We start from the raw sequence: 13,635 nt of genomic DNA on the forward strand, positions 1-13,635 counted from the left end.
GATATTAGGGGTAGTAGTCCGGTGGCTCTGGCTGACGGGATGATGTGGGATATTAGGGGTAGTAGTCCGGTGGTTCTGGCTGACGGGATGATGTGGGATGTTAGGGGTAGTAGTCCGGTAGCTCTGGCTGACGGGATGATGTGGGATATTAGGGGTAGTAGTCAGTTATATTCTACACTGGTGACGTCACTATACGTCAGTGTGCCTCTGTCGGGGTCGTGCGGGGCGGCAGCCGCAGTCCTGAGCTGTGCCGGGTGGGGGGCTCTCCTCAGTCTCCTCCTCCTTTCTCCTCAGTCTCCTCCTCCTTTCTCCTCCGCCGCAGTCACTGCAGGCTCTGCCTCTCATCATGTCGGTGCGGGAGGTCCAGGCTGCAGGTAGGACGGTGGCGCCGGGGATGTCGGGCGGGGCCGCGATGCGGTGATAACGGTGCGATGTCCCGGGAGATGCTGCTCTGTGTCCGCCCCGAGGGCAGGAGATCCCGGGACCCAGGAGCGGCCGCTGTCAGTGAGATCGCACGTGTCTCCTACCTGCTGACTGTCTCCTGCAGGGAGGGTGCGGCCGCAGTGCGCAGGAGGAGAACAGGGGGCAAATATCCCCCCCTCCACCATACAGGACATTATATCCCCCCTCCACCATACAGGACACTATATCCCCCCTCCACCATACAGGACATTATATCCTCCCCTCCACCATACAGGACATTATATCCCCCCCTCCATCATACAGGACATTATATCCCCCCTCCACCATACAGGACATTATATCCCCCCCTCCACCATACAGGACATTATATCCTCCCTCCACCATACAGGACACTATATCCTCCCTCCACCATACAGGACATTATATCCTCCCTCCACCATACAGGACACTATATCCTCCCTCCACCATACAGGACATTATATCCTCCCCTCCACCATACAGGACATTATATCCTCCCCTCCACCATACAGGACATTATATCCCCCCCTCCATCATACAGGACATTATATCCCCCCTCCACCATACAGGACATTATATCCTCCCTCCACCATACAGGACACTATATCCTCCCTCCACCATACAGGACACTATATCCTCCCTCCACCATACAGGACACTATATCCTCCCTCCACCATACAGGACATTATATCCTCCCTCCACCATACAGGACACTATATCCTCCCTCCACCATACAGGACATTATATCCCCCCCTCCATCATACAGGACATTATATCCTCCCTCCACCATACAGGACACTATATCCTCCCTCCACCATACAGGACACTATATCCTCCCTCCACCATACAGGACATTATATCCTCCCCTCCACCATACAGGACATTATATCCTCCCCTCCACCATACAGGACATTATATCCCCCCCTCCATCATACAGGACATTATATCCTCCCTCCACCATACAGGACATTATATCCTCCCTCCACCATACAGGACACTATATCCTCCCTCCACCATACAGGACATTATATCCTCCCTCCACCATACAGGACACTATATCCCCCCTCCACCATACAGGACATTATATCCCCCCTCCACCATACAGGACATTATATCCCCCCCCTCCACCATACAGGACATTATATCCCCCCCTCCACCATACAGGACATTATATCCCCCCTCCACCATACAGGACATTATATCCTCCCTCCACCATACAGGACATTATATCCTCCCTCCACCATACAGGACACTATATCCCCCCTCCACCATACAGGACACTATATCCCCCCTCCACCATACAGGACATTATATCCTCCCCTCCACCATACAGGACATTATATCCTCCCCTCCACCATACAGGACATTATATCCTCCCCTCCACCATACAGGACATTATATCCTCCCTCCACCATACAGGACACTATATCCTCCCTCCACCATACAGGACACTATATCCTCCCTCCACCATACAGGACACTATATCCCCCCTCCACCATACAGGACATTATATCCTCCCCTCCACCATACAGGACATTATATCCTCCCCTCCACCATACAGGACATTATATCCCCCCTCCACCATACAGGACATTATATCCTCCCTCCACCATACAGGACATTATATCCTCCCTCCACCATACAGGACACTATATCCCCCCTCCACCATACAGGACACTATATCCCCCCTCCACCATACAGGACATTATATCCTCCCCTCCACCATACAGGACATTATATCCCCCCCTCCACCATACAGGACATTATATCCTCCCCTCCACCATACAGGACATTATATCCTCCCCTCCACCATACAGGACATTATATCCCCCCCTCCACCATACAGGACATTATATCCTCCCCTCCACCATACAGGACATTATATCCTCCCCTCCACCATACAGGACATTATATCCTCCCTCCACCATACAGGACATTATATCCTCCCTCCTCCATACAGGACATTATATCCCCCCCTCCACCATACAGGACATTATATCTATCCTCCCTCCACCATACAGGACATTATATCCCCCCCCCTCCACCATACAGAAGCTGGTTGCGGCAGGATATGATGCTGTATCTAAGCAGGATGAGATGCTCCTCTCCTCTGTCCTTGTTTCCAGACAGGTTGTGATACTTTGTCATCCATCCTATTTATGTATCTGGGCAGGAAGTGATACTTGTGTAGCTGAGCAGGACATGCTGCCATCCTCATTCCTATATATGTGGGCAGTATATGATCCTATTTGTCCGGTGTATCCCAGCAGGATGTGGTACGCTTCCTCCTTCTTTGTCCTGTGTATCCCAGCAGGATGTGGTACGCTTCCTCTTTCTTTGTCCTGTGTATCCCAGAAGGATGTGGTACGCTTTCTCCTCCTTTGTCCGGTGTATCCCAGCAGGATGTGGTACGCTTTCTCCTCCTTTGTCCGGTGTATCCCAGCAGGATGTGGTACGCTTTCTCCTCCTTTGTCCTGTGTATCCCAGCAGGATGTGGTACGCTTTCTCCTCCTTTGTCCTGTGTATCCCAGAAGGATGTGGTATGCTTTCTCCTCCTTTGTCCTGTGTATCCCAGCAGGATGTGGTACGCTTTCTCCTTCTTTGTCCTGTGTATCTCAGCAGGATGTGGTATGCTTCCTCCTCTGCCTGGCTCAAGCCAGAAGTCAAGGTTTAGCGCACGTGTCCTTGGTTTATTCAAACCTGAATTTAATAACTCACACTAAGCCTAGAGACAGGAAACTTATATTTTTAGAATCTGCATAAATAAAGTTACCCACAGCAGCGTTTTGTAGGTTAGGGCGGCCACCAGAAACCGAGAAATGGATTTCTGGCCACCCGCATCACCCGGACACGTCTGGTCTTGAATGAAAGATAATGTCGTAATAAGAAAACTGATAACCTCGGAAAGAGACGACAGGGGTTCCACCCAGTTATGACAAATAGAAGTTTCTAAGTACTCTTTAGAAGGGGGCGTATATCCTCTAGCTCAGCCCCCCTCCCAATGAGGTCAGCAAGGGAAAGGTATAAATCTAGGATGCTCGATTAGGAAGTTGTCTCCCCCGTCATGCACACGGCTTATCAGTGACTGATATAAGTTCACATTTTAATCCTCTTTATTTCTGTCTGTATATACTGTATCTTGTTTCGTTTGTAACATCTTTTGTATTTTTGTAAACACTCCCGATATTTCGTTTTCCTTGCTCTAAGAACGAACCGCCACGACCTCCGTGCCAAATTACGCTACCCTGTGGGTGGGCTCCTGACCCAATATTGTTTTTTCATGTCGAATGAGGAGCTGATGGCAGCAAAGTTTTCTGGGGGATTTGGGAGACCCTGGCAGTGACGGAACGGAGGTTTATGTGTGTACTTCCAGGCCGAGACTGGGAATATACATACCGCCCTCACTGCAGGGTGCCCAATAGCCAGTACACAGCAAGGCAGCCTTTCTTGTGACTACTTATCCTAGGTGTTGTTCCCTGACTGACCTGAGGGTAAGAGGGGCGCCAGAGAGCTGCAAGTTCCTAACCGGAACTGGAAAGTGGGATAGACAAGTAAATCCCTGACAGCCGCCATCATTTACAGCGATTCTCATTAACTCCAGAGAAAGTGTTGCTGCTCTCGGAGGATTTTCCTGACATTTTCTGGTCCGCTAACAGCTGACAACACAGCAGAGGATCTCATTGTGGAAAGTTGTTAGTCAAGAGAAGGGACAAAGACCTTTTCCAGGCATCAGATCTACTATAGACACTGTGAAGACGTCATGAAGGAGGGTCTGAAATCTGTGAATTTATCAATAACTGGACATTCCTGAAAATTTGATGAATAGACAAGAAGGAAATCAGCCCTGGAGGTTGCACGAGGCCGACAGCAACATTAAAGGAGCTGCAGGAATTCTGGCCAGTCCTGACTGTGCCCTACATGTGACCACAATCTCCCGTGTTCTTCATATGTCCGGCCTGTCGGGGAGAAGACAGAAAGTTTTCTTACAAAGAGAATGGTATGTGCCTGTCTGAGACCAAGGGGTAACTCTGCAGCCATAATCCCAGTGTCACGACACAGCTGTGGGGTGACCCGGGACCAGGGGCTCCTTCCCTGTCCCTAACACTAGGGGGCGCCCTAGCTCGCCCTACTCCCTGGGATACTTGTGAAGATGCTGGGGTCTCCGTCCTTACCTTATCTCCTGAGTCAGCCCTCCGTCTTTCCTTTTCCCTCACCCAGGGATGAGGGGCGCTACTGTGCACCGCAGTACGCCAACCCGACAAACAGGGCAACACAGACAAGTGTTAACAGAAAACTCCAGGCATACAAAATATTCACTCACATATCACAGAGGAATGCACCAGGGCGTGGAGGATGGGGAATAAACCAAAATAGAGAAGGATAGGGAATTACTACACATACAAACCAAGCAACAGTCACTAATAACTCCTCCAACTCGCCTCATATGTGCTCCTCTCACACCGTTAGCCATGCAGCAAATGCTAGCATGGATGAGTAGCGGAGCCCAGACTATAAAGGGGAAAGGAGTGGCTAACCGAGCACAGCTGTGAGCACAGGGATTTCCAACATGGCCGATTAACCCCTGTTCTGCCATAAGAAATAAACACATTTTAAATAAAGGCGCAGTGCTTCTTCTCTGTGTAGGAGTAAGAGCAATCAGACGCTGTGGTGTTCTGGCTCCACACTGTCGCGGTAACCCTGTGACACCCAGAACGCAGAAAACAGGCATCAGTTATAACCAGAAGACCACCATCCCCACAGTGAGGCATGGTGGGGGCAGCATTGTAATCTCAGGCTGGTTTTTGACAGCTGAATCTTTGTCTTTAGCCAAGGGGGAGGGGATTATGGACAGAATAAATATCAGTCAATTTAACATCATAACCTTACGGCCTCTGTATATAGCTGTCGATGAGGAGAAATTTCTCCTTTCAGTCAGAACAACCCTAAGTGACCTACAAATCACCAAGAGAACAGCTTCATTAGTAGAAGATGGAAGTTCCCGAGTGTCCGAGCCCAGACCTGAACTAAGGGGCTGTGGTGTCCTGAAGAGGGCGCTGTACACAGGAGATGTCCCTGTAATCTGTGGTGTCCTGAAGAGGGCGCTGTACACAGGAGATGTCCCTGTAATCTGTGGTGTCCTGAAGAGGGCGCCGTACACAGGAGATGTCCCACAATCTGTGGTGACCTGAAGAGGGCGCTGTACACAGGAGATGTCCCCGCAATCTGTGGTGACCTGAAGAGGGCGCCGTACACAGGAGATGTCCCACAATCTGTGGTGACCTGAAGAGGGCGCTGTACACAGGAGATGTCCCCGCAATCTGTGGTGACCTGAAGAGGGCGCCGTACACAGGAGATGTCCCCGCAATCTGTGGTGACCTGAAGAGGGCGCCGTACACAGGAGATGTCCCCGCAATCTGTGGTGTCCTGAAGAGGGCGCTGTACACAGGAGATGTCCCCGCAATCTGTGGTGTCCTGAAGAGGACGCCGTACACAGGAGATGTCCCCGCAATCTGTGGTGTCCTGAAGAGGGCGCCGTACACGGGAGATGTCCCCGCAATCTGTGGTGACCTGAAGAGGGCGCCGTACACGGGAGATGTCCCCGCAATCTGTGGTGTCCTGAAGAGGGCGCCGTACACGGGAGATGTCCCCGCAATCTGTGGTGTCCTGAAGAGGGCGCCGTACACGGGAGATGTCCCCGCAATCTGTGGTGTCCTGAAGAGGGCGCCGTACACGGGAGATGTCCCCGCAATCTGTGGTGACCTGAAGAGGGCGCCGTACACGGGAGATGTCCCCGCAATCTGTGGTGTCCTGAAGAGGGCGCCGTACACGGGAGATGTCCCCGCAATCTGTGGTGTCCTGAAGAGGGCGCCGTACACGGGAGATGTCCCCGCAATCTGTGGTGTCCTGAAGAGGGCGCTGTACACAGGAGATGTCCCCGCAATCTGTGGTGTCCTGAAGAGGGCGCCGTACACGGGAGATGTCCCCGCAATCTGTGGTGTCCTGAAGAGGACGCCGTACACGGGAGATGTCCCCGCAATCTGTGGTGTCCTGAAGAGGACGCTGTACACGGGAGATGTCCCCGCAATCTGTGGTGTCCTGAAGAGGGCGCCGTACACAGGAGATGTCCCCGCAATCTGTGGTGTCCTGAAGAGGACGCCGTACACGGGAGATGTCCCCGCAATCTGTGGTGTCCTGAAGAGGGCGCCGTACACAGGAGATGTCCCCGCAATCTGTGGTGACCTGAAGAGGACGCCGTACACGGGAGATGTCCCCGCAATCTGTGGTGTCCTGAAGAGGACGCCGTACACGGGAGATGTCCCCGCAATCTGTGGTGTCCTGAAGAGGGCGCCGTACACGGGAGATGTCCCCGCAATCTGTGGTGACCTGAAGAGGACGCCGTACACGGGAGATGTCCCCGCAATCTGTGGTGACCTGAAGAGGACGCCGTACACAGGAGATGTCCCCCAATCTGTGGTGTCCTGAAGAGGGCGCTGTACACGGGAGATGTCCCCGCAATCTGTGGTGTCCTGAAGAGGACGCCGTACACAGGAGATGTCCCCCAATCTGTGGTGTCCTGAAGAGGACGCCGTACACAGGAGATGTCCCCCAATCTGTGGTGTCCTGAAGAGGACGCCGTACACGGGAGATGTCCCCGCAATCTGTGGTGACCTGAAGAGGACGCCGTACACAGGAGATGTCCCCCAATCTGTGGTGTCCTGAAGAGGGCGCCGTACACGGGAGATGTCCCCGCAATCTGTGGTGACCTGAAGAGGGCGCCGTACGCAGGAGATGTCCCCGCAATCTGTGGTGTCCTGAAGAGGGCGCCGTACACGGGAGATGTCCCCGCAATCTGAGAGATGTGGAACTGCTGCACTGATAAGCCGGCAATGGTCGCCAATTCTAGATGTGCCCCCTCCCGACCCAAACAGACTGAATGCCGCCAGAAATTCACAGGGACTGCAACAAAGTATTAGTGTAGGGGTGTTCAGATTTCTGCAACCACATTGTTTTGCGACTTTATCTCTTTTGAAGAGTTGTCCGTTTATTTCTCAGTGGATTTGATGTTGTGATTGTGGCGACATTAAAGGGAAATAAAAAGTCCTGAAATGATTCTTCGTGTCAATGCCCTGTTTTTTTTTTTTCCCCAGGGCGTGTAGACTTTTTCTATCTACTGCAGATATTCTTGCACATGATTCCCTCCTCTCCGCCCCATGTATCCGGGCAGGATGCGCTGCTCTCCTTGTTCTCTGGGGACTCGCGACCTCTCTCTGGACATGAAGGTCGATGCCTCCATCTGCGCCTCTCCTCCATTATGACATGAAGACGCTGAGCTTTTCCACTGCTGGGACCCTTCTCTCCAGGGTGGAGCTGGGCTATGACCCTCATCAGCCGCCTGCACTGTGGGCAGTGCACTGACGCTTGTGCTGGGATTTGTAGTTCTACATCAGAGCCTCCCCATGTGAGCAGGACGGCACTGTGGCTCTTTTGCCCTCATTTATTGTGGCCTCTCCCAAGTCCTAAGTGCCCCGATCCAGCACAGCGTCCTGGTGGCATCTTCCCCTCCTGTAAGGTGGTGATGTCCCTCCCTACTGCATGTAATGGCGTCACGGTGGATGTCGGAGCATAAGGGGCCCCAGATCTGCTCCAGACCAGGAGAATAACCCCAGCACAGAAGCCCGGCATCTCCAAGACGGGAACTGACGAACAATGGGACCAATATGCGGGAAACAAGCCTCCAGCATTGGGGCCTGTCCGAAAACCAACCCTCGCCCTGACTGAGTGTCCTGGGGCGGAACATAAGCCTCCCAATATCATCTGCCGATGTCTGAGTACTAAATGATGAGGCCTGCTCATAAAAAGCCAGTGGCACAGAAGGCAAAGGTAGTGCTGGGACCGGCACCGTAGGTACAGTTGTGGCCAAAAGTATTGGCACCCCTGCAATTCTGTCAGATAATACTCAGTTTCTTCCTGAAAATGATTGCAAACACAAATTCTTTGGTATTATTATCTTCATTTAATTTGTCTTAAATGAAAAAACACAAAAGAGAATGAAGCAAAAAGCAAAACATTGATCATTTCACACAAAACTCCAAAAATGGGCCAGACAAAAGTATTGGCACCCTCAGCCTAATACTTGGTTGCACAACCTTTAGCCAAAATAACTGCGACCAACCGCTTCCGGTAACCATCAATGAGTTTCTTGCAATGCTCTGCTGGAATTTTAGACCACTCTTCTTTGGCAAACTGCTCCAGGTCCCTGATATTAGAAGGGTGCCTTCTCCAAACTGCCATTGTTAGATCTCTCCACAGGTGTTCTATGGGATTCAGGTCTGGACTCATTGCTGGCCACCTTAGAAGTCTCCAGTGCTTTCTCTCAAACCATTTTCTAGTGCTTTTTGAAGTGTCTTTTGGGTCATTGTCCTGCTGGAAGACCCATGACCTCTGAGGGAGACCCAGCTTTCTCACACTGGGCCCTACATTATGCTGCAAAATTTGTTGGTAGTCTTCTGACTTCATAATGCCATGCACATGGTCAAGCAGTCCAGTGCCAGAGGCAGCAAAGCAACCCCAAAACATCAGGGAACCTCCGCCATGTTTGACTGTAGGGACCGTGTACTTTTCTTTGAATGCCTCTTTTTTTTTATCTCCTGTAAACTCTATGTTGATGCCTTTGCCCAAAAAGCTCTACTTTTGTCTCATCTGACCAGAGAACATTCTTCCAAAATGTTTTAGGCTTTTTCAGGTAAGTTTTGGCAAACTCCAGCCTGGCTTTTTTATGTCTCGGGGTAAGAAGTGGAGTCTTCCTGGGTCTCCTACCATACAGTCCCTTTTCATTCAGATGCCGACGGATAGTACGGGTTGACACTGTTGTACCCTCGGACTGCAGGGCAGCTTGAACTTGTTTGGATGTTAGTGGAGGTTCTTTATCCAACATCTGCACAATCTTGCGTTGAAATCTCTTGTCAATTTTCTTTTCCGTCCACATCTAGGGAGGTTAGCCACAGTGCCATGGGCTTTACACTTCTTGATGACACTGCGCACGGTAGACACAGGAACATTCAGGTCTTTGGAGATGGACTTGTAGCCTTGAGATTGCTCATGCTTCCTCACAATTTGGTTTCTCAAGTCCTCAGACAGTTCTTTGGTCTTCTTTCTTTTCTCCATGCTCAATGTGGTACACACAAGGACACAGGACAGAGGTTGAGTCAACTTTAATCCAAGTCAACTGGCTGCAAGTGTGATTTAGTTATTGCCAACACCTGTTAGGTGCCACAGGTAAGTTACAGGTGCTGTTAATTACACAAATTAGAGAAGCATCACAGGATTTTTCGAACAGTGCCAATACTTTTGTCCCCCCTCTTTTTTATGTTTGGTGTGGAATTATATCCAATTTGGCTTTAGGACAATTCTTTTTGTGTTTTTTTATTTAAGACAAATTAAATGAAGATAATAATACCAAAGAATTTGTGTTTGCAATCATTTTCAGGAAGAAACTGAGTATTATCTGACAGAATTGCAGGGGTGTCAATACTTTTGGCCACCACTGTAGCAGGTGCAGGGACTGGCAGAAATTGGCAGAGCATTGAGGTGGTCCAGAGACTGGCAGAGGAGGTGCGGGGGGCCGGCAGAGGAGGTGCGGGGGCCGGCAGAGGAGGTGCGGGGGCCGGCAGAGGAGGTGCGGGGGCCGGCGCAGAGTGGAAGCATTGGTGCAGCGGTTTGGACATGGCGCGTGCCTGCGCAGCTTTCTATACAGGAGATGGTGCAGCCTCCACCCAGAATCTTAAAGCTCAGCTGTGACTTCAGGGAAAGCGAGATGCTGGCCGCCTCTATCTCACAGGGTCCAGGGAGCGGTGGTGTGTACAGCTGTTTGCAGGAGAGCAGAATACAAAAATCGTTTGTCGCTTTGTAGCAGTGGAGCCATGAATGACGAGTCAGTGAAGAAACTCATCGGGGCCTGCAGCGTCGGCCTCACTTATCTGACCTATTATATGGTGAGCAGGACTTTCTCCTCTCTGGACAGCCCCCTCAGTGGGTGAGGACCTGCAGGCAGTCACCGGGGGTCGTAGTGACGCCGTCCCCCTGCAGAGCGACAGACGTGCACGCTCCTCCACAGCTGATGTTTTGAGGGCTGTGCTAGTAATGTGCACAAAACCAGTGTGACAGATACAATAGGTGATCTTCCATCTGAGACGGTGAAAGATCATAAGTGTTCTAATAAATCTGTGCGAGTCAAGAGTAGATGAGACGTATAGCCATCAAATGAATGAAAGGGTTAAAAAGTGTAAAATCTAAAAATGGCTGACAATGCTGCAGTGTTATGAGAGGCAACACTCGCTGCACATCAAGGAGAGAATGGTAGTTCTGACTTTTTACACTTCAGATTTGTGGAATTAATAAGGATGAATTGTGATTTCTCACCCAACTTGCTTTGTAGACAAGTGACGACAGGTTTATGTCTGTATATCCCAGCCTAGCCGAAGAGAAGGTACGCACCGTAACGCTAACTCACTGCTGATCCAATCTTCTCTGCGCCCCCTCTTCCCTACCTCTTCTCTATTCCCCCTCTTTCTGTTCTCTGCTCCCCCTCTTCCACTTTCCTGCTCCCTTCATTTTCCGTAATATTCCCTTCCTCTTTTCTGCTCCTCCACTTTCCCAGTCTTCCTTTCCTCTTTCCTGCTCACTCTCTCTCTCCTCTCTTCCTCTTCCCTATTCCCCCTCTTTCTGTTCTCTGTGCCCCTCTTCCTCTCCTCTTCCTTTTCCCTTCCTCTTTCTTGCCCCCGCACTTCCCTTCATCTTTCCTCCTCCTCAGCTTCCTATTCCCTGCTCCCCCTCTTTCTTTTTCCTCTTCTCCCCTGCTCCCCCTATTCCCTTCATCCTTTTCTCCTCTTTCCTGCCCCCGCTCTTCCCTTTCTCTTTCCTGCGTTCCTTTTTCCTTCCTCTTTTCTGCTCGCCCTCTTTCTGTTCCCTGCTCCCCCTCTTCCCTTCATCTTTCCTGCTCTCCAACTTCCTTTTTCTTCTCCCCCTCTTCCCTGTTTCTCCTCTTCCTTTCCTGACCTCGCTCTTCCCTTTCTCTTTCCCACTCACCCTCTTCCCTTAGTCTTTTCTGCTCCTCCTTTACTTCCACTTCCCTGCTCTTTTCTTCGTTTCCCTGCTTCCCCTCTTCCCTTCCTCTTTATTTCCTATTCACTGCTTTCTCTCCACCTCTTCCTCTTCTGTTCCTCTTTCCTGCTCCCCTTCTTCCCTTCCTATTTACTTCCTATTCCTGCTCACTCTTCCCTGCTCCCCCTCTTCACTTCATCTTTACTGTTCTTCCCTTCATCTTTACTGCTCCCCCTCTTCCTCTTTCCTGTTCCCCTTTTGCCTTCCTACTTCATATTCCCTGTTCCCCCTTTTCCATTCATCTTTACTGTTCCCCCCTCCTTTCCTGCTCCCCTTTTCCCTTCCTACTTACTTCCTAATCCCTGTTCCCCCTCTTCCCTTCATATTTCCTGCTCATTCTTCCCTGCTCCCCCTCTTCCCCTCCTCTTTCCTGCTCCCCTTTTTTCCTTCCTATTTACTTCCTATTCCCTGTTCGCCCTCTTCCATTCACCTTTCCTGTTCCCCTTCTTCCCCTCCTCTTTCCTGCTCCCCTTCTTCCCTTCCTCTTTCCTGTTCCCCTTTTCCCTTCCTATTTACTTCCTATTCCCTGTTCCCCTCTTCCCTTCATATTTCCTGCTCCCCCTCTTCACTTCATCTTTCTTGTTTCCCCTCTTCACTTCATCTTTCTTGTTCCCCCTCTTCACTTCATCTTTCCTGCTCCCCCTCTTCCCTTCATCTTTCATGTTCCCCCTCTTTGCTTCATCTTTCTTGTTCCCCATCTTCCCTTCATCTTTCTTGTTCCCCATCTTCCCTTCATCTTTCTTGTTCCCCCCTCTTCCCTTCATCTTTCCTGTTCCCCCTCTTTCCTTCATATTTTCTGCTTACTCTTCCCTGCTTCCCCACCTCTTTCCTGCTCCCTTTTCCCTTCCTACTTACTTCCTATTCCCTGTTCCCCCTCTTCACTTCATCTTTACTGCTCCTCCTTGATCTTTCCTGCTTCCCTTCATCTTTCTTGTTCCCCCTCTTCCCTTCATCTTTCCTGCTCCCCCTCTTCACCTCATCTTTCCTGCTGCCCTCTAGTTTTCCTCCTTTCTTCCCCACTTTTCGTTGCTGTACGGAGACTCTTAATTATGTTTCTCCCACGTTCCCGTCTGCCGCTGCTGTGGGGGTGGAGGGTTGTCTCTTCTGAACGCTGTGGTGGGCTCAGAACCTTGATCAATTCTGGGAAATGTTAATTGCAAATTCAGGAAGCTGCATCCAAAGACTATAAGTTGCTCCACAGTATAAAGAATTCCGGCATGTTCCACAGTAACACGGAGGTCCCCATAACGTTGAGTAAAACCAGAGTAGGAGAGGGAGGGCAACACAGGGGTCTAGAGCAAACCTGGACAAAGTGCGGCCTGCAGGTTGTATCAGGGCCTGTGGTTGTTCCAGTCCGGTCCGCAGACTGAAACAGTCGAAGGGCTGAAAGCAGCGTGCCCTTCCCCGTCCATCATTCCTCAGGATACAGATAGTGGTAAATACTATCAGGAACTTGCAGCTCTCTGGCGCCCCCTTACCCTGTTGACCAATAAGGGTATTGACAGAGGTTAAGAAAATGAGCTCAGCTGATTAATCTTTGTCTAACATTGCGGCATGTGATGTGACGGCATGTATATATACCACCGGTTCCTGACAGGAACATATAGATATATACCTCGATCCAGTCACCATCAACTCCTCAACACCGCATAACTACGAAAACTATGCTGTCACCACCGACCTCTTATAGGTGGATCGGACACCCGTTTAGTAGTGTGAATTTGTGCGGAGAACATGGCGGATCACTCATAGAACAAGAAGAACGAAGCTAGCAAATTTATAATTTTATTCCGGAAGAATCGGCAGCGTTTACAAAAGATAAAAAGAATGATAAATACAAAAGAGACAAAACACAAATACACAAATAAGTATAAACGGTTATGAAATAAATGGGATAAAATTACGAAACTTACTAAATCTCAGTCACATTTATGACGTGTCTATAAAGGGGAGGAGAGATCCCAAAGAATTGATCCCGTACCACAGCATGGTGATCGGCTGTCTCTCCTGGCTCTGAATGAAAGCCAAAGATGG

At 50.3% G+C, this 13,635-nt stretch overlaps 1 protein-coding gene across 1 annotated transcript in view; it reads left to right on the forward strand.

Annotated features, from left to right (window-relative positions):
• The first annotated feature begins 251 nt into the window (after positions 1 to 251).
• HSPA12A (heat shock protein family A (Hsp70) member 12A) overlaps positions 252 to 13,635 on the forward strand; it is a 99,082-nt gene continuing 85,698 nt past the window's right edge. Inside the window, exon 1 of the mRNA XM_073556571.1 lies at positions 252 to 374. Within this exon, the coding sequence (XP_073412672.1) occupies positions 347 to 374 (28 nt within the window). The 5' untranslated portion in view covers positions 252 to 346. The remainder of the gene's footprint in view (positions 375 to 13,635) is intronic.

This window comes from Dendrobates tinctorius, unplaced genomic scaffold (genome assembly GCF_039654945.1).
Source record: "Dendrobates tinctorius isolate UK_male_01 unplaced genomic scaffold, ASM3965494v1 ptg000236l, whole genome shotgun sequence".
NCBI classification, from domain to species: Eukaryota; Metazoa; Chordata; class Amphibia; order Anura; family Dendrobatidae; genus Dendrobates; species Dendrobates tinctorius.